The 21,309-nt window shown below is 48.1% G+C and overlaps 1 protein-coding gene across 10 annotated transcripts in view; it reads left to right on the top strand.

The window, feature by feature from the left end:
• The window catches only part of DEPDC5 (DEP domain containing 5, GATOR1 subcomplex subunit), a 93,186-nt gene that overhangs the window by 48,252 nt on the left and 23,625 nt on the right, over positions 1 to 21,309 (top strand). For 3 of the 10 annotated variants that reach the window (XM_060121481.1, XM_060121484.1, XM_060121480.1), the window contains 8 exons: positions 2,906 to 3,089; positions 3,282 to 3,442; positions 6,568 to 6,685; positions 7,156 to 7,323; positions 9,232 to 9,451; positions 10,992 to 11,125; positions 16,429 to 16,537; positions 19,398 to 19,607. In XM_060121481.1, coding sequence (XP_059977464.1) covers positions 2,906 to 3,089; positions 3,282 to 3,442; positions 6,568 to 6,685; positions 7,156 to 7,323; positions 9,232 to 9,451; positions 10,992 to 11,125; positions 16,429 to 16,537; positions 19,398 to 19,607 — 1,304 coding nt within the window. Of the gene's footprint in view, positions 1 to 257; positions 2,808 to 2,905; positions 3,090 to 3,281; positions 3,443 to 6,567; positions 6,686 to 7,155; positions 7,324 to 9,231; positions 9,452 to 10,991; positions 11,126 to 16,428; positions 16,538 to 19,397; positions 19,608 to 21,309 lie in introns of those variants that run through there. The other 7 variants (XM_060121486.1, XM_060121482.1, XM_060121483.1 and 4 more) reach the window with 7 other exon arrangements.

Raw genomic sequence — 21,309 nt, 5'->3', positions numbered from 1 at the left:
CGATTTTGCTTTACTTCACTGTGACCAGTGGATATATGTACATCACCAAGTCTTTTTATCCCCACTTTTAAGGAACTTAACAATCATTTCACTACTTCTCCAGGTCTGGCATACTGGTCATTTTTCATGGCAATATCAAACACATTATTAAATCGTGCTTTGGATAATCATGTCTTAATGGTGGCCATTTGGGTGATTTCTAGTTTTTTAGCATATAATGCATGGTGCAGTGGGTGTGTTTTTTTCTCTTGGTTCAGATCCTCGGAATATATTCCAAAGAATAGTTGGCAGATTGATTGTTTTCTAGAAAGCTGCCAGCCTTGAATAGATGAGCCTGTTTCTTCTCTACAACCCCAGCACTGGATTTTGTCATCTGTGTTTATTACTGTTAACTGAATGATTCTGAGGTGGGACCTCCTCAGAGGCCTCTGCAGGGCCTGAAGATACTGGAGGTAGAAAAGAGGCCACACAGACCTTTTACCCATGAAAAGAACATCATCAAGCTAAGAATCGGGAGCTTTTCTCACCACGGGGTTTGAATTCTCCGTATCTCAGTGTGTGCCCGCAGACACCATTTCTAAAAGGTTTTTATGATCTTGAGGGTCAGGAAGCTGGTGACGGCCAGAACGATGTAAGAAGGCACAGTGATAGAGTGTCTTCTGTTTCTGGCCTCCCCACGGGGGCTGCATTGTGTGCCCACCTTCTGCTGCTGGTTCTAACCAAGAAATGTGAACAAATTCATCCCTCGTCTGCCCTATGGGGAATTGGGGTGTTAACTAGGTTATCGTGGGCTGTGTCTTTTTTTAAAAAAGTTTATTTATTTTTTAATTGAAGTCTAGTTGATTTACAACATTATGCCAATCTCTGCTGTACAGCAAAGTGACTCGGTTATACACATATAGACTTTTTTTTTCCATATTCTTTTGCATTATGGTTTATCACAGGAGACTGAGTATAGTTCCCTGTGCTATACATTAGGACCTTGTCGTTTATCCGTCCTAAATGTAATAGTTTGCATCTACCAACCCCAAACTCCCAGTCCATCCCTCTCCCTCCCCCCTTCCCCCTTGGCTGTGTTTTGAGTTCTTGAAGTAGTAAGGAGTTAACAAGACCTGTATAGAGTCAAACGCATAGACTCAGAGAGTGGAGTGGTGATTGCCTGGGACCTGTGGGGAGGTGGGCAGTAGGGGGGGTGTTGCTGATTGGTGGGCGTAAAGCTTCAGTCCTGGGAGATGAGTAAGTTCTGGAGACCTGCTGCTCGGCACTGTCCTCAGTTAACAATACTGAATTGGACACTTACAAATTTTGTTGTTGTTGTTTGTTTTTTTAAATTTTATTTATTTTTATTTATTATACAGCAGGTTCTTATTAGTTATCCATTTTATACATATTAGTGTATATATGTCAATCCCATTCTCCCAATTCATTCCACCCTGCCTCACCCTACCCTCCACTACACTTAAAAATTTGCTAAGATGGTAGATCTCACGCTAAGTGTTCTTACCACAATAAAATAAAATTCAAACCAACCAACCAAAAGTCAGCCCAGGACCTGGAGTGGAGACCATGGAGTTAGGCCTGTTGCAGGTCAAGTCATCTTCCCCAAAGCAGGGCTGCCACACAGGGCATGTTTCCTGCTGGGACTCAGGGTGCAATCCCCTTCTTGTCCCTAACTCCGGGCTCAGGGAGGCTCTGTTGCCCTGGGTGGTGTGTGTCGGTCACTGTATGGAGGAAAGATCCCTGAGCAGAGTGGCTTCTGGCCCTGTGACCTGTGGTGGGTTCGGCTCGGCCAGGTGTTTAAAGGGGCCGATGATGCCTCCACACCTGCTCGGAGGAGGTGATGTGAGGGGGTACAGCACACGGTAAGTCACAGGGCACCACGAGAAGTGAGGTGCGTGAGGGTCTCACTGGGAATGCAGAGGCAGAGGCGCGGAGTGTTTCTGTTGCTCGTTGCTCCCTCGCATGGAGATTTGACAAATAATTTTCACTTAAATGACTTAAGAGAGAATACCGCCCCATTACTTTAACTCTGATTCTCAACCGGGGAATATTTTGCACTTCAGGGCACATTTGGTCATGTCTACAGACATTTTTGGTTTTCACAACCAGAAGATGTCACTGGCATCTAGTGAGTAGGGACCAGGGATGCTGCTCACATCCTACAATGCCCAGGACAGCCCCCACAACAAAGAGTTATCTGGTCTAGAATAGCCTTCATGCCCCGAGGTGGAGAAACTCTGCTTTACCCAAAGAGCAGGAGGTTTTGGACAGACCCCTGTGGTCGGGCCCACTCTGCTGATGGCAGCTTTCATTTCTAGATTGTTAAACTCTGTCTCCTAAAGTTCCGGCCTTGTAACTCCCAGACATCCTTCCTTGATTCCTCTTCCTACCCTTTTGGATCTGTGACTTATTTTTGCCATCCTGAAAGCGTTCCTGAATTCTGCTCCCGTGTGCTATTCGCTCCAAAATCCAGCTCCAAAATCCAGCTGCGCTCTCCTCCTCTCCCCACCCAGCCTCTCCATCAGCCCAGGGGAGGCTTCCAGCTCGAGTCTCTCTTCCGGTCTCGGAATGTTGATTTGCTTCGATGTGTAACTGCCTGGCCTGGCCTGCCCTGCGGTAACCTCACTGGCATCGCGGCTGTAGCTCATGATCAGCAGAAAATGAAAAGTATCGGCTGTGCATCCCATTTGCATGATGGGATTGGATAAGCACTGCGTTGTCTAACAGCCTCTGTTTCTCTCTCTTTCTCCCCCCCCACCCCTTTCCTGGCAATTTTATCACCTGTCACCACCTACTTTCTCCTTCCCCCTCCCTTCTTCCCTCCCCCCGTCCCCCACCCCCCACCCCGCCATCCTACACCTGCCTGGTGACTACACGTACCTTCCTCCCTGTTCACACGAGGCAGTTCTGACGCTGTCTGCTCCCCCTGTAGTGCCAGGCTTCTGTTGCACAGTTGGCGTGGACTGGAAGTCTCTCACTACTCCGGCGTGCCTCCCCCTCACCACGGACTACTTCCCCGACCGCCAGGGCCTGCAGAATGACTACACAGAGGGCTGCTACGATCTCCTCCCAGAGGCCGACATCGACAGGTTGGTGGCAGAGGAAAAGCGCGCAGCTTTTGTTTCTCCCAAGACTGGTTTACAAATCGTTAGTTTCACTTACCACCACAGAAGGGTCATCAGGGCTGGCTCGTGGGGATGAAGCCAAGGACCGGGGGACTCCATGAGTGTCACACGGCCCTGGGCCAGGCATGTCCTGTGAACAGCCGTCTGTCTTTTCAGGAGGGACGAGGAAGGTGTGCAGATGACGGCTCAGCAGGTGTTTGAGGAGTTTGTCTGCCAGCGGCTCATGCAGGGCTACCAGATCATCGTGCAGCCCAGGGCACAGCAGCCCAGCCCCGCTGGCCCGCCCCCGCTCAGCAGCAGCCCGCTCTATGGCCGTGGTGAGCTGTCCTCTTTGGACTGTAGTTTCTCTTCTCTACTAAGTTTGTGCAAGCAGGTTCTCAAGATAGTAGGGAATACATACATTTAGGAGTCATTGTTTTTCAACACACATTTTTTTCCCCTCTAAATCTAACTTTACATGAGAATTAAACTCTCCACTAGGTTCAGAGTTATCTTAAAACTCTCCTTTTAAGGTAGAGGGTATGACCAAATTCAGGAAGTTCCAGCCTGGCTTGAGCAGTACCTCGGGGTCCCAGGCAGCCAAGCAGGGGCTGAGCTGTCAAACTACAGGGTGAATATTCCAGACCCAGGAGCCTGGGTTTATGTCTCACACAGTGCCTGACACAGTAGGTCTTCTCATGTTACCTGAATCTCAAGTTTATACTTATTGTTTTTTGGGTTTTTTTCCTATTCTGGATTCATGTTCTCTTGTTTGTCACTGCAGCTCAGTGACTTGAAGCCGGGATGGTTTGTCCCTGAGTGGCAGAGGCTAGTGAGTGGCGGAGACTCAGTGGCACCGGCTGAGTCAGAGCTGGGCTCTGGAGGGCTCCTCTGAAACAAGTCGGGCAGCGAGAATTACATGCAGGGGCCTGGAACCACACGGCGGCGGTCACTTCCTGGAACCATCACTGAGCATCTGATAGTCCCCTGCTTCCTCCTTGTAGCTAATGAGCTTCCCTCCTCCCTAACCAGCCAGCACCAAACCTCAGGCCATCTTTGGCTTCATTAAAGCTCCTCTGGGGACTTCCCTGGTGGCGCAGTAGTTAGGAATCTGCCTGCCAATGCAGGGGACACGTGTTCGAGCCTGGTCCGGGAAGATCCCACATGCCACGGAGCAGCTAGGCCCATGTGCCACAGCTACTGAGCCTGCGCTCTAGAGCCCGGAGCCATAACTACTGAGCCTGCGTGATGCAACTACTGAAGCCCACTTGCCTAGAGCCTGTGCTCCGCAACAAGAGAAGCCACTGCAATGAGAAGCCTGCACACCGCAACTAGAGAAAAGCCCGTGCGCAGCAATGAAGACCCAAAGCAACCAAAAATTTTTTAAAAATCTCCTCTGGTTAGAGGATCAAAGAAGTGTGGACCTGTTAATGGGAGCTTAGCAGTCCTCCGGTCCAGGTCCTGTTGTTCACGACAAAGCTTTGGATTCCCTCTGGATTTTCTCTAAAAGCCCCTTGTGATATGTATCACGTGATGCCTTTTTCGCACATTATAGACTGTACTGAATAGTAACCTTTCTGAGTGCCAGGATGATTTCAGCTGCATCTTGTTGTCCTCCACCACGAAAACCACTGTGCCTGGTGTACGACAGTGTGCCTTGATGAATATATGACTGTGTTCATTCATTCGTTCATTAGTATTTTTTCTTTTGGCTCTGTTGGGTCTTCATTGCTGCGCGCGGGCTTTCTCTAGTTGTGGCGAGCAGGGGCTACTCTTTGTTGCGGTGCACCGGCTTCTCATTGCGGTGGCTTCTCTTGTTGTGGAGCATGGGCCCTAGAGTGCGTGGGCTTCAGGAGTTGTGGCACGTGAGCTCTAGAGCGCAGGCTCAGTAGTTGTGGCGCACGGGCTTAGTTGCTCCGCCACATGTGGGATCTTCCTGGTCCAGGGATCGAACCCATGTCCCCTGCACTGGCAGGCAGATTCTTAACCACTGCGCCACCAGGGAAGTCCTCATTAGTTTTTTTTTTTTTTTTTTTTTTTGCGGTACGCGGGCCTCTCACTGTTGTGGCCTCTCCCGTTGCGGAGCATAGGCTCCGGACGCGCAGGCTCAGCGGCCATGGCTCATGGGCCCAGCCGCTCCGTGGCATGTGGGATCTTCCCAGACCGGGGCACAAACCCGTGTTCCCTGCATCGGCAGGTGGACTCTCAACCACTGCGCCACCAGGGAAGCCCCTCATTAATATTTTTGAAGCTCCTGCTCTGTGGGGGAAAATAACATTAGTCAAACTATGATATACAATTCCACGTTGCAATAAAGACTGTGAGGGAAAAATCAGAGGGCTGCGAGAATATTTAATACAGGACCTGATCTGGTCTGGAGAGTCAGGGGCGGCTTCTTTGAGGAGTTGATGTTTGAGCTGCTGCTGTACCTGAAACACATGCAGGAGTTTTTAGTGAGAGAGGAGTGGAGGGCAGGAACAGGTGGGCCAAGCATGCCAGGCAGCAGGGTTAGTATGTGCAAAGGCCCTGTTGGCTGGAAGACCTCATGAGACTTTCTAGGCACCCGAAAGAAGACTGGCGTGGAGAGCACTGGGAATAAGCCAGCAATGTGGCCGGAGATGTCAGGAGACCCAGTCTGCACAGGCCCACGTGAAGGATTTTGTTCTTATCCCAAGAGCAGTGGGATGAATCTGCTTTTCGTGTCAGTGGCTCCATCCAGGTTGCCTACTTCCTTTTCTGTGAAATAGCACTTTATCAGGTGCTACTGAAAATACAAAGACGAACAAGATTTGGGTCCCGGCCTCCTGGAACTTCTGGTTTGTCAGGGTGTGAGACAGAGGCACACAAGGAGCTACATCCAGGGTAGAATTCACCGCTGATAGGGTCTGATAGCTTTCTGGAGGAAGTGGCATTTGATGGTGACCTTAAATGATCCCTAGGATTTCGACAGTCGCCCAGGAAGAGAAGGCAGAAGAAGCAACAGGAGCAAATGTTTGGAGAAGGAAATTCGAGCAAATAAGTCTGAAACGTGGTGCAGCAGTGTGGGCGTCACGGGGGCTGAGGGCCGAAAGCTAGGTTGGCCACCCCCGCGGTTGAGGGCCTCAGATGCCGGGTGGCAGCTTGTGCCTGAGGGGAGTGGAGTTCCATTTTAGCCAATTAACATCTACTCCGGAACTTTCCTTCACAGAGGACGAGGCATTGGGCTGTTCAGCCAGCTGTTGTAGGCACCCCCAGGCTCTAACCTCCTGCTGGCTGGTTCAGTAACAGAAAAATCTGCCCACTTCAGGGCTTTTCTTTTTTTCTTAAACCAAGAATATTTCTTTTCCATGAAACTGCCCCTGGAAAGAAAGTGTTGCCTCTTTTGTTTCTCCTTTTCTAAATCTATATGGAAGAGAAGCAATTGCCTGTTAAAGGAATGACCCTCAACCAGATGGAGGAAATTATTTATTTTTTTCCCTATTAGGCCTTGTGTCCCGAAACCGCCCTGAGGAGGAAGACCAGTACTGGCTGAGCATGGGCAGAACTTTCCACAAAGTCACACTGAAGGATAAGATGATCACAGTGACACGATACCTTCCCAAGTGAGTCCTTGGGTATTTAAAGTTTCCAGCTCTGTCCTAAATTATGTCAAACTACTAAGTTATGTTTCTAACACATACTGTCCACATACTGAATTATGTGTATAACACGTAATTCAAACCAAGGAGGTTGAGTAATTGGTTTTTCTTTCAGAGTTACTGTTTTGCTCTCTAGGGTTGTATTTTATGGTTGTAGCTCACCTGCTTCCAAAAGGGATTTGATCCAGCTTATAATGTTTAGCATGAGTCTTAACATGCCAATTAAAAATAAAGAGTATGAGGCTAGAAGAATGAGAAAGTTTAAGAACTGAGAAATCTCCATTACCAGTTCCGTGGGATGAGTTTTGGTTACTGTGGTCGAGGGTTGAGTGCCAAGGATACTGCTAAGTGTCTTGAGACAGAAAAGGTACAGGAGACTTGGGGGGAGGGGGGGATCCTTGTTTGGACCTCAGGCCACACCCTTTGTTTTTCAGGTACCCTTACGAATCTGCCCAGATCCACTACACTTACAGCCTCTGCCCCTCCCACTCAGACTCGGAGTTTGTCTCCTGTTGGGTGGAATTCTCGCACGAGCGGCTGGAGGAGTACAAGTGGAATTACTTAGACCAGTACATCTGCTCTGCCGGCTCCGAGGATTTCAGGTCAGAGACCCCGATTTCACTTTCCATCCTCGCCGCCTTGTGTGTGTCCGTATTTTAATGTCTCTGTCCCTTCTCCTGATTGCAAAATGATGCCTGTTTTAGAAGAAAAAAAAGAAAAAGAAAATGGAGGGAAATAGCACATCTGCATTGGGTTAAAAACTCAGTGATGAGATGGACGTGGCTGGTTGTGCAACAGTGTGAATGTACTGAATGCTGCTGAATTGTGCACTTAGAGATCATTAAAGTGGTAAATTTGTTATGTATATTTTACCGCATGAAACAACAAACAACAGCAAAAAACCTGGTGAAGATGTGCTCTTTCTTTAAAAAATATTTATTTATTTATTTGGTTGCACCGGCTCTTAGTTGCAGCAGGTGGGCTCCTTAGTTGTGGTTCATGGGCTCCTTAGTTGCAGCAGACGGGCTTCTTTAGTTGAAGCACATGAGCTCCTTAGTTGTGGCTCTCTGGGTCCATAGTTGCAGCACACAGTCTCCTTAGTTGTGGCATGTGAACTCTTAGTTGTGGCATGCATGTGGGATCTAGTTCCCTGACCAGGGATCGAACCTGGGCCCCTGCAATGGGAGTGCGGAGTTTTAACCACTGTGCCACAAGGGAAGTCCCAAGATGTGCTCTTTGGTGGAATGTCAGTGCTCTTCACATTTTCCTGACTGCTTGTGACATCTTTTTTTTTTTTTAATTGAAGTCTAGTTGATTTACAATGTTGTGTTAATTTCTGCTGTCGAGCAAAGTGGTTCCGTTATACACATATATACATTCTTTTTTTTTGTATTCTTTTCCGTTATGGTTTATCATAGGATTTTTTAAAAATCATTTTTCAGCTTTATTGAGGTATAACTGACAAAAATTGTACATATTTAAGGTGTACAATGTGATGGTTTCATATAAATATAGATTTTTTCTTTCTTTTTATTGGAGCATAGTTGATTTACAATGTTGTGTTAGCTTCTGCTGTACAGCAAAGTGAATCAGTTATACATATACATATACCCACTCTTTTTTAGATTCTATTCCCACGTAGGTCATTACAGAGTACTGAATAGAGTTCCCTGTGCTTTATAGTAGGTTCTTATTAGTTATCTGTTTTATATAGTGTGTATATGTCAATCCCAGTCTCCCAATTTGTCCCTCCCCACCCCTTTCCCCCTTGGTAACCATAAGTTTGTTTTCTACATCTGTGACTCAATTTCTATTTTATAAATAGGTCCATTTGTACCATTTTTTTTTTAGATTCCACATATAAGTGATATCATATGATATTTGTCTTTCTCTGACTTACTTCATTCAGTATGACTATCTCTAGGGCCATCCATATCCCTGCAAATAGCATTATTTCACTGTTTTTTTTATTATTACAGGATATTGAATATAGTTCTCTGTGCTATACAGTAGGACCTTGTTGTTTATCCATTCTATATATAAAAGCTTTGTGACGTCTTGTTTTTATTTTATTTTATTTTATTTTTTTGGCCATGCTACGAGGCATGCAGGATCTTAGTTCCCTGACCAGGGATTGAACCTGGGCGCACAGCAGTGGAAGTGCCGAGTCCTAACCAGTGGACCACCAGGGAATTCCCTGTGACATCTTGTTTTTAATTTTTCATTTTTACGCATGATTTATGGTTGTGATGATAAAAGGCCACAGCGGCACTGGGCCTGGGTGCACAGAAGCATTCTGACGTCTCTGGGATAGAAAGTAAAAGCAGCCTTGGAGTTCTTACCTCTCAGCCTGCGTGAAATGCAGCATCAGATGAGCACGTGCTCCTTGGCAGATGGACGCTTGCACCCTCACTCCGGGGGCGTGGGTGTTGAGATGGGATGCTTACTGGGGTGCTTTTATCATCTACTTTTTCTCACCACCACCCCTTTTCCCCTCTGGCCCTCTGTAGCTTAATTGAGTCTCTGAAGTTCTGGAGGACCCGCTTCCTGCTGCTGCCAGCCTGTGTCACCGCCACCAAGCGCATCACAGAGGGGGAGGCCCACTGTGACATCTACGGGGACAGGCCTCGGGCAGACGAGGAGGAGTGGCAGCTCCTGGATGGCTTCATCCGATTCGTGGAGGGCCTAAACCGGATCCGCCGGCGGCACCGCTCCGATCGCATGATGCGGGTGAGGCACCACGGACCCCTTGGGGGCTGGGCCCGGTCTGGGATGCAGGGACCGTCTCCTCCTGTGTCTGAGGCCTCTCGCCGGCCAGTTTCTTTACTCCACAGCTGCCCAGCGTTTATCTTCAGTCCAAAGAAGTGGGTTCTCCTCCAGAGCAGGGTGAAGCAGGGTACACAGCCAGCCACCGGGCTGGGGCCACGCATCTGACCCGAGGATACAGCCCTTTGTGAGCTCCCCACTGGGGACCCGGCGTCAGGCACAGCTGCTTATGTGACTGGATTGCTGGTGCTGGATTGCTGGATAGAAACTCGCTCAAGAGGGTGACAGCGGCAATGTCACTTGTAGTGTTTCCTGCACCCTTGGGCCTTCATTCAACCACTCACTCCCCAGTGAGGATGCTGAGGCTCGTGGGGGTGATGGGATGTGTCTGAGGACACCAAGCTAATAAAGGGCTGATCTGGGATGATTCAGAGAGTGTGTGTGTGTGTGTGTGTGTGTGTGTGTGTGTGTGTGTGTACACATACCGCTCTGTGAATTTTACAAATGTGTAGATTCACATAACCACCCCCACCACCATAATCAGGACATGGAATAGTTCCATCAGTGCAAAAAAACTCTCACACTACCCTTTAGAGTCACACTGTCCCCCATCTCTAACCCCTGGCAGCCACTGGTCTGTCCTCCATCACTATACTGTTGTCTTTTCCAAATGTCCTATAAGTGAAATCATACGATACGTAACCTTTCGAGGCTGCTTTCTTTCACTCAGCATAATGCCTTTCGGGTTCATCCAATTTGTCGCTGAAATCCACGGTTCATTCCTTTCCATTGCTGAGTAGTGTTCCATCATCAACCGTGTTTTTATTTTTTGTTTTTAACCTCAAGTTCAGTGTTCTTTAACCCAGGCCAGCTGCCTCTCGTACACAGCATCATTTCTGGGAGAGCTTATGTAGTGGAAAGAACCTTAGTTTTTTTTTTTTTTTTTGCGGTACGCGGGCCTTTCACTGTTGTGGCCTCTCCCGTTGCGGAGCACAGGCTCCGGACGCGCAGGCTCAGTGGCCATGGCTCACGGGCCCAGCCGCTCTGCGGCATGTGGGATCCTCCCGGACCGGGGCACGAACCCGTGTCCCCTGCATCGGCAGGTGGACTCTCAACCCCTGCGCCACCAAGGAAGCCCAGACCTTGGTTTTGAAGTCAGTTAACTGGAGTTTGAATTCCAGCTGCCGTGCGATTTGGGATAAGTTACTTCACTTCTCTGAGACTTAGCTTCTTTTTCCATAAATTAGATGTGATGTTATTTACAAAGAAATCCTTGAGCCGTTGATTGAGAATAAAATGAGATGCTGTACGTAAACCGCCTCAAGGAGGCAGTGTGTTTTGAGTCCACAGCTATTTGGGACCTTCAGTTCAAGCAAAAAGCCGTTTCCTGGCATTTCCTGATCCTGAGACCCCATCTTCCCCAAGTGCACTGATGGGCTCCCAGAGCCTGAGGCACAGCAGACGCAGCAGCATCTGATGGCCTGTCTCCTCCTCTATGCTTTAGAAAGGGGCCGCCATGAAAGGCTTGCAGATGGCTGGGCCCATCCCTACCCACTCCCTCGAGTCGACCGGCCCCACGGTTGGGAAGAAGGGAACCTCAGCTCTGTCTGCCCTGCTGGAAATGGAAGCCACTCAGAAGTAAGTACCTGGTGGACAGAGACTCGTTCCCATCCCCCAGGCCCCAGTGCGGTGAAATGTGACTTCTGTCTACCAAGGAGCCAGTAACTGACAAAAAGACACATATGTGAAAAGAAAGCTAGGTTAATACCTGGTAAGTGTCGAATGTCATGAAGTAGGTCAGAAGTTAAAAACTTGCAGTCTGGGACTTGATTTGAACTACAGATACAGTTGGTTTGGTCCACAAGGTGTTTTTTTGTTGGTTGGTTGGGCTTTTGTTTGTTTTGTATTTTTAATAGACTTTCTTTTTTAGGGCAGTTTTAGGTTCAAGGCAAAACTGAATGGAAGGTACAGAGAGTTCCCATCTACACCCTGTCCCTGCGCATTATCCACATCCCTCACTGAACGGTACATTTGTTACAATCAATGGACCTGCATTAACACATCGTAGTCACCCAAAGAGCACAGTTTATTTACATCAGGGTTCACTCTTGGTGTTTCACATTCTATGGGTTTAGACAAACTTATAATGACATGTAGCCACCGTTATAAAGTAGTTAACATTGCCCTAAAAACACAAAATACTTTTTAAATATTTGAGCCAAATTTTTTTCGTTTGAAGATTTCATATAAAAATCTTGATTTCTTAATGAATTCTTACATGAAAAAATATATAACATGGTTATATTGTATAAAAAATATAGATAATGTAATACGAAATCATATTATGGGTAATATGTAACATCCAACTTTGCTCTAAGTGGTGGAGGCTCAGTTACCACTGGGTCCACGTTCAAGCCCAGCCACGACGGGCTGGCACTTTAGGTGGACTAGTGCCCCTGGTTTACTGTAGAACCAGCACGCCGTCTGCTCTTGGACTTGTCTTGGCCCCTCAGACAAGGGCCACCTGACCAGCTTCTCTAGGCATTTGAGTGTGTGGTCCCTTTGTAAACAGTAGGTGCTGCAGCTCTTAGGACCCCCGTGGGACCACATCTTGCTTTGGGAGGGCAGGGACGGCGTCACAGAAGGTAGGATTTAAGATGTCCTTGTAGAAAGGGATGCATTTATATGGGGGGTAGGGGGAGGACTTGGGGAAAAGGAGAAAACATTGCCACGAGCAGGTGGGACCTACTCTGGGAGGTCTTCCCTGCCCCCTCCAGCCTTCCAGCCAGATCAGATCCCTGCTGTACTTCCTGGTGTCTGTCTGGTGAGGGGGTCTGTGCCATGCCCACAGGAGCCCAAATATGTTAAGCTTTCAGAAGGTAACATGAGTGAGCCCGAGGCCCAGTGGGAGATGCAGTTGCAAAGACAGCATGGGAAATCGGATTCCAGGCTCTTCTTACACATTCTCATAGCAAGAGCGACCCTTTGAAAGTTTATTTTAATGGAAAATTTCAAACAGATTAAAAAAAAGTAGACTCGTGTATTAAATCCCTGTTTACCCATCACCCAGCTTCAATGATTATCAACTCACGGCCAATCTTGTTTCATTTATATCCTGCTTGCTCATATCTTCCTTTTTATTTCTTATGAAATCCCAGACATCACACCCCTTTGTCTATAATATTTCAGTGTGCATCTCTGAAAGATAAGTACTCCTAAAGCAAAACTGTAATACCATAATTTACCTAAAAAGTCACAGCAGTTCCTTAATATCATGTAATATTCATTCAGCATCTTTGGCAGAAGTGGTGTTTGCAGAGATGGGTTCTGTGTACAGGAAGGCCTGGTGGGTGGGCCCAGGAGGCAGAGGCCTCACTAGTCCAGGCGAGAGGTAGAAGAGGCTAGAGGGTGAGGATGGGATGGAGAGGAAGGGATGCGGGGAGAGAAGGGAAGAGCGTGGCCATGGTGACAGGGGAGCAGATGAGAGGAGGAGAGCTGGGGTAGGTCGGGCTCATTACTGAGGGCACTGGGGCCTCCAGAAAATACCTTTATCTGACCAAGGAAAGACCCCAGAACTCCACCTGGCAGGTTGTCCCTGTAGCTAATCACAGACCTTTCCTGCTGGAAAAAAGAACAAGGAACATATGTTGCTGGGAGGGGTGCGAATTTGGGGGCAGGGGAATCTTATTTTAATGTGTCAGTGAGTCATCGTTCAGTGCACCCCAAGGAGCCTCTTTCTGCTCAGACTTGAAGAGCACGGGTACTTTGGGGTGGCAGTGTCCCTGGGTGTGTGTGGGGAGCTCAGCTGACCCCACAGCAGGAGGCAGGACAGATGACCGTTCCTGGGTGATGTGGTGTGATTTCTCAGAGCCGGAGGCCGAGCAGAGGGAGCGAGACCTTTACGTGACGTTTGCTCACACGGCATTTTTTACTTTGTGTTTTTCTTTATTGTTTTGCTACACCAAGCAGATCCAATTTTATTATGGAAAACTGTTATAGCCATACGAAGAAGAGTGTCAGAAGTTTCACCCGTAGTCCTGTCATCTTACCACGCGTGTCTGTTTCCTCCATTTCTCCTGGGTCTTTACCTGGAGGCGTGCACCTGTTGTCAGGCTCTCGTGGGAGGCAGAGGCCCCAGGAGCGTGGCTGTGGGCAGTCTGGGCTGCAGGTGCCAGTCCGCAGCTCTGCGGCTCCTGTTAGATGGGGATAAACTGATGTCAGGGAGTCAGAGCAGGGAGAGAGCCCACGTGGCAATTGTCACGGCCTCTGGGAAGAAGGCAGCGTGCCCCATGCGTATTCTCACGTGTGGACTTGCACAGTACAGCTAGTCCTTTTGTGACATCCCCTCTCCTGAGTCGTGAGACAAGGAACCTCCAAGGGCAAGGACGGGTCCTACTTGTCTCTGAATCCCCGACTCCTAGTCCACGGGTCAGCACGTAGATGGCAGCTCAGTACCTGGGGGTTGTCATGTGCATCAGACGAGGGGACCCTGGGGGGCAACCGAGGCTTCCTGCCACCACTGTCCCAGCCACGGGCTAGGCCACAGCCCCCAGGAGGCGCAGGAGAGCGTCCCAGTGTGTGTTTGCGGATGAGGCCCAGAGGAGCACACCACGATGTGGTGCAGAGACAGTGCACTGTACGTGGACCAGGCAGAGTCAGGCTTTTAGTCTGCTTTTCTTATATGAATTACACCTCTGAGTCCCCAGGTGATTGGTGCAGGAGGTGTCTCTCTCCAATATTCCAGCTAATGGGTCCAGAAGGAGCGCTGGAACATTACCACATGTGGGCTCTGATGCGCTCACGGACCTAGCAGAGATCACCAGTGACCGCTCACATCTCCAGATGCTGTGGGCCTCCATGTAGAAGCACACAACACACTGAGGAAGAATTACTGCCCCATCAAACCTAAATGTGCTCAAACCTCTAAATATAATTTCTAGTGCTCAGGAAGTATGGGGCGCAGAGGAACACGATAAGCAATAAAGGGATATGATCAGCATATCCAGACTGTAAATTTACAGGACGAGTGAGCTACTTTCTTCCACAAATAAATTGCAGGGAGATGGAGGGATGAGTGGAGCTTTTAGCTTAAAGAATACTTGAGAGACATAACTGACTTCATTGTAGGGATTTTAACTGAATCCTGTTTTGAACAAACACACAGTAAAATCTTTTTTTTAAAAACTTTATTTATTATATTGGTCTGCGTTGGGTCTTCGTTGCTGCATGCGGGCTTTCTCTAGTTGCAGTGCGTGGGCTTCTCATTGCAGTGGCTTCTCTTGTTGCAGAGCACGGGATCTAGGTGCACTGGCTTCAGTAGTTGTGGCTCGCGGGCTCTAGAATGCAGGCTCTGTAGTTGTGGCACACGGGCTTAGTTGCTCTCTGGCATGTGGGATCTTCCTGGACCAGGGATTGAACCCGTGTCCCCTGCATTGGCAGGTGGATTCTTAACCACTGCGCCCCCAGGGAAGTCCTAAAATCTTTTAAAGATACAATATATACTGAAGTGTTTGTGGATGAAGTAATAGCATGTGTGAGTTTTGCTTCCAAATAATCGGGTGGATAGGGATAGATGAAACAAGATTGGCTCTATCAATAAATAATTCTGGGGTCTAGGTAGATAAGAGTTCGATTACATTATCCTCCTTATTTTCATATGGGTTTGAAAATTTTCCATGACAAAAACCAAAAAGAGAGAGTGTAACAGGTTACTATGGAAACTGATTTTTAATCTCCGATATGAGGTTACTTCACCATCAGTAAGAGATGTGTCAGGCTTTAAGATGAGGGAAATGTCACAAATTGGCTTCCCGGGGAAACGGATGGAGACAGAATTTAGTCGTGGGCTCAGCCCCCGTGGGAGGGAGGGGGCGGAAGGCGGAGGGGACAGAGGGAGACGCTGAGATGCAGGAAAGCCCAGTGACGGCCTCAGGCAACTCCCTCAAGCCCTGGAGCTAGAGCCACGTTCGGAGATGAGCCGGGTTGGACCAACAGGGCCAGGCCTTTACACCCCTTGGTGATGGTTCACTGTCCACAGGCAGCCCAGGGAGGGGCTCGGGCTGTGCAGCTGGGCCGTCTCTGGAGGGGGACAACATGCCCAGTTCCTGTGTCAGCAGGGCCACGGCAGAGGGTCTGGGTGGCGCCTCGAAGTTCCCACCACGAGAAGTGTGTGTTATGGTAACAATGAAGCACTTTAGACTGTAATGTGAGCCTCCTGGAACTTACCAAATAAAAATTCAATGGTATATTAAAACAGTCTAATTTGGGGGTAGCATTTACGTTACCATAGTTCATGGCTTATCTTAGTACGGAAAAAAAAGTTAGGAAAATATATGTGAAAGTAGGCATTTATGGATACCAGAACTGAGATGGGAGGAGATGTCATAAGAAAACCATAGTTGTCTTGTGTCTGAGATAAATGCCTGTTAGATTAGTGTGTGGCATTTTTTTGGGGGGTGGGGAGGGCTCAAGTGTGTGCATTTGCAAGATTAACGGATCTTCAAAATGTATAAAGAGTCGACACATTTCACCCTGTTTAGTTAATGCGGAATGGTAACGCAGCCCTAACGTTCAGAATGTGCTTCTGCTGGTATATTTAATAAAAACTGAGAAAAAGTTTCTCCCAGAGAGTTAAAAAAATGGTGTTCATGGACAGAGTCACTCAAACCATGTCACTTGCCTTTTCAAAGTAATACATAAGCCCAGGTGCTGCCAAGAGGCTTTTAAAATTGAGCTGTTTTCTGATTTTCCGTGGCAGCTGGTGATTGTTCAGGACAATGAATGAAATTAAGGGCACCACGTAGGGCCTGAGGATTAACAAAGCGGAAGAGCGTGTTTCGAAGGTGCTGGCAACAGAGCTGCCTTCGCTTCGTTGTGGTTAACATGGGTCCTTCCCCAGGGGGCTCTGAGCAAGGACCGCCCTGTGTTTTCCCCCCTTTCAGGTGCCTGGGAGAACAGCAGGTGGCGGTGCATGGGGGCAAGAGCTCCGCCCCCCCAGCCGAGAGCAGCGGTGTAGCCATGACTCCCACCTACGTGGACAGCCCACGAAAGGTAAAGGAGCCCCTCCGGTGGGGGGGCTGGCGTGTGCGCTCAGGGACCCAGTATGGAGGGTAACACGCAGCCCATGAGTCCAGGACTAAGTGTGCTGAGGATTTGGAGGAATCCTTTGCAGCACTGCTATTTTGATGCAGGGACTTGCCTGCTCACGGTTGTAAGGACGCTAACTGCTAGATGAAAGCAGATGTAAATCAGTCAAGCTAAACTCTATCTATCCGAGATCTGGCTCAAGCTGTGACACTGGCCTCTGGTTTTCCTTCAGCCCCATCTTCAGCCCTCCTGGTGGCGGGAGGGAGGTAGAAAATGACTGAAGCAGCTTCTGGGAGAGCTCACTCTTTGGTGAATGAAATTCCCATCAGTTTGCTTAGACTCCTAAGAAGTAGTCAGACGGGAGCATCCTGGGAGATGGAAACCAAAACCTGAGGCTTTGGCCTCTATACGGAATAGCAAGTACAGTAGAGGAGCTGAAAGCTCCACAGGTCAGGCTTGTTGTAGCTTTTAAGACCAATAGATGTGTCTCTGCCAACTCCTTCTCCTTGGAAATTCAGAATCTGATATCGTTCTGATGTGGCAGGGTGAGCTGGCTACACATTCTCTTACTTGGTTTCTCTCACTCGGAAATGAAGGAGATTCAATAGATGTATTTTATTTTTCAACATTGTGGTCAGCTTGTATATCCATCTGCATATTTATTTATTTTACTTTCACATCGTGAAAATTTCCCCATGTCGTTATTTCTCCAAAGTTTGATTTTAAAAAATAACTATATAATATTTCATCATATGATTAGACCTTTGTTTATAACTTCATTTTTTGTTAAAAAAATGGTGGTTTCAGATTTTTAAAAATAGTTTTTGGCAATTATTCCATAAGTTTGTATAATTATTCTGCAGTGTATCACAATTACAAGTAATACTGCAAACATCCTTGCACATAATTATTTGATCACATCTCTGATTGTTTCTACAGGGTAAGTTCCTAGAATTAGACTTCTAGGATGGAGGGATTAAAATCTGAGAAAAAGTAGCAACTGAGGCTGCAGGCAGTGTGTAGCATCCATAGGCCAGAGACAGCAAACCTCAATAAATATTTTAGGCTTTGTGGGCTGAGAGGGAAGATCAAGGCTATTGTGTGGGCTCTTCTGTAACCATTTAAAATCTTAATGGTTCTCAGCTCACAGGCTGGAATAACCAGGTGACTGGATTAGGCTGTAGGCTGTCGTTTCCGCAAACCCAGCTCTAAGGCAGTGACTCTAGGTACAGTCCGAAGGATAGTCTGTGCGTCAAGAATGACCTGTTGGTGAAGAAAGTCTTTTCACCTGTCCTCACTCACGGGTACATCATCTCAGCAGCGTGAGCACCTCTGCTTCTGTATGTTCTGGCAGAGAAGGGACGCAAATAGAACGTGAGAACACACAAGTGCCTGTGTGCTGTTCACTAGCTGTTACGTCCACCCACTGCCGTCTTTGAGGATTAGAAACAGTGCGGGGGACAGTACTGAGAAGTACAGAAATTACAGAACCACAAGCATTATGGTTAAAATACACCAATAGCCAAATAGGAGATCGTGGTCTAGAACACTCCCTTCATCTTCCAGCTGGACACTGAAATCCATGTGGATAGCCATCGGTCTGCTGGGTGTAGATTCCCAAGTGGTCCAGGAGAAGCAGAGGTGTTAGGAGATGGCCCAGCACTCTCCAGGCAGCAGCTGTGTCAGGATGTGTAGAGGGTACCCGAGTGTGCATCTCCTCAGACCTGTGTTTCCTCAGCTTGTTACTTGAGCTCGTAGTGGCTGATGGGCGTGGCAGCAGTCCTGGTAAAATGGACACCGAGATACTTCAGTGATTCTACTTTTAGAATTTAAAAAGTTTTAGGAAAGCAGGGACCTTCAGGTGTATCAAGTGGCATTTCCGAATTTCAGTGATAATAAAGCATAAAAAGTAAAAAGATTTTGAAGGGACAAGAGGACACTTCTTGACCTTAAGAAAGAGGGAGGGAGTGGGTCTTTGGAAAAGTTCTCTCTGTCATTTATGTTTCAAGTACACGGCAGCTTGAACCCCACAAGAATAGGGTGGGGAGGGGAAAGCTGCTTGAGGAGCCCCTCCCGGGGACTGCATATGATTTTGTTACACAACCAGTGGGGGAGAAGGTATTGCTGCTCCTGTGTTCCCAGGTTGCTCAGAAAATTAAACAAGAACTTTTCCTGCATAATGTATCCAAAATATCATCACTTTCAATATATGATCTATATAGAAAATTTAAAAAAAAAAAAAAAAGAACTTTTCCTGCAGTGAATCCTCTTCTCCCATCTGGCTGCCATGTTACAGGCGGAAACGCAAACGTCAGGCCTCCGTGCGTCTCCCAGAGGCCTGCTGGTCACCCAGCCAGGCGGGAGGCCAGGACGCTGCCCCCAATCCTGCCCCATGCCCCCCTCTGCAAGCTGCCCTGTGGCCTTCTCCTCCCTTCGGCATAGGTCTGAGGATGTTCAGAGCTATGTGGGAGGACGCAAGCAGCCAAGCCAGGCTCTGATGAGATCTGAGGCGCTTGGACACACCTTCTCCCCCAGGTGCTGGCTCCCACCCCACTGGGATATTCTGCCCAGGAAGGTGTGAGTTTCTGCTAATGCTTCGCATTTGGATATTTTCCTCCTGGGTGGATCTCTCTCTCTTTCTCTCTCTCTCTCCCTCTCTTTTTTTTTTCCCTTTCCCCTCATGTGCCCTTCTTTCTCTCCTTCCCTCCTTGTTTTTGTTTTTTGCTCTCATCCCCCCCTCCTTCCCCGATGGTTCGCTGCTGGGCCACGTTCCGTCCCTCCGCCCCCTCGCACCTGCTGCCGCTTCCTGCCACTCTGACCTCAGGACGGGGCCTTCTTTATGGAGTTTGTTCGCAGCCCACGCACAGCATCGTCCACCTTCTACCCGCAGGTCAGTCCAACCCCAGGGCCCCGAGGCCCGTGCATGCCTGTCCGTCGCAGAAGCCGCGACCTGGCCTTCAGCTCGGCTCTGAACGCGTGGAATTGGGCCGAAGCCGAGTTTGAGGGGCAGTTGAAACTGAATTCAGTCTCAGAGGTGCATTTCCTTTCTTGGTGTTTGTGGTGACACAGGGGGATGAGGAGATTAACGTCAGAAAACATGCTGGCACGTGTGGCTTAATGTGTTCCCGTCTTTGTCATGTGCTGCCACTGACTCTTGGCCGCGGGGCAGCATCTTCCTATTTAGGTGTTTTTGGCCATATGACATAAGCAACATGATACATGCTGACTTAAGGACAGAACTCTTATTTTTTTCTTCCTAGTACAAGCAGATAAATTTATAGCAGTGCGGCAGGAAGTGGTGAAGAACAGAGCAAGCAATTACTACCAGGCATGTGCTTTGTCATAGACTGAGGGTGTGCGTCCCTGGGCAGCTTGCCTCTGGACTGTCCTGAACTCACGTGTCACATAAAGGGTTTGGACCCACCTCAAGGGGCTTCCAAGCCTTAAAACTCTTCACTTACTATGCGCCAGGCTCATAGTATTATTTCATCTCATCCTCACAGCGTAGCCTATGAGTTAAGCAGAAGTTTTATCCCAGTTCTACAGATGGAGAAATTGAGGGCCAAAGAACTTGTGCTTCACACAGTACAGGGTTGAGCTGGGATTTAAATCAAGACCAAGATGCTTGATTCACTACCCCCACCCCATAATTAGCATCGGTCATTGCTGTGCTGACAGATCTTGGTGAAGAGAACCTGGGCTCCCTGCCCTTTATTGAGGCCCCTGAGTATATGTGATTGACCTGGTCACAGAGATTTGAAAGGGAGGAGAGGGTTTGTGCAGAGCAGGGCAGGCTCAGGAGGATGGACGTGGGAGGTTCGGGGCAAAGGTTTAGGAACCCTTATTTGATGGAAGTGAGAAAACCAACATGGATTGAGGACCTGCTCCGCCAGCTACTGTGCAAAGGGCTTTGCAAACAGCCTGTGAGTCCATGAGGTACATGTACTATCACCCCATTTTCCAGATGAAGAAACTGAGGCTTAAGTATGTTGCCTGGTCAAAGGGCCCGGAACTAGCAAGTGGCAGAGCCCCTCCACTGTTCTGTAGTTCACACTGGTGTCTTCCCTTTCTTGGGAGGCCAGAGGGCATCTTGGGTCTGTGCTGGGCTCTTCCCAGTGAAAGCGCGACCCTGGGCAGGTCCCCGTTGGGGCCTCTGAGTCCTAATCCAGCAATCACCATCCGTAGGAGGCAACCTGCCCTTGTGGTTTAAAACAGACTCCGGTTGGAGTTTTTAACCTTTTACTTTCTAACAATAGACCCTCTTGTGAAAAGCTTCAGACTTAGATTAGAACTTAACCTAAGATAAATCAACAGAGCGGGAGAGAATTGTTTTATACATCCTATAATACTCCACACAGGTTCACGTGGTGGAATTCACCAGAAGAACAGAAGTGGATAAGTTCCTGGAATTGGAAACAGCAAACAGAGATGAGGAGTTTATGTTACCCACCATTAAAAAAAAAAATGATCCTGTGTAAGATGTAGTAAGGGAGCGCTCTGTACTGACATGAAATTAAATTGAGCTGTGCTGAGTGCCGTGGGAGATACAGGGATGAACACGACACCCTGTGGTTGTTGCTTGTTTGATGTCTCTTCCCCCCTCCTCACCCCCAGAGGGTGAGCACCGTGAGGGCAGGGGAAGTTTGTTTTTTGGGGGTTTTTTTTTGTTTGTTTATTTAACATTTTATTTTATATTGAAGTATAGCCGATTAACAATGTTGTGTTACTTTCAGGTG

The sequence above is a fragment of the Lagenorhynchus albirostris genome, chromosome 14 (assembly GCF_949774975.1).
Source record: "Lagenorhynchus albirostris chromosome 14, mLagAlb1.1, whole genome shotgun sequence".
Classification (NCBI taxonomy): domain Eukaryota; kingdom Metazoa; phylum Chordata; class Mammalia; order Artiodactyla; family Delphinidae; genus Lagenorhynchus; species Lagenorhynchus albirostris.
The sequence above is the reverse complement of the archived record's forward strand: the minus strand, read 5'-3'. Positions and strand labels throughout refer to the sequence as shown.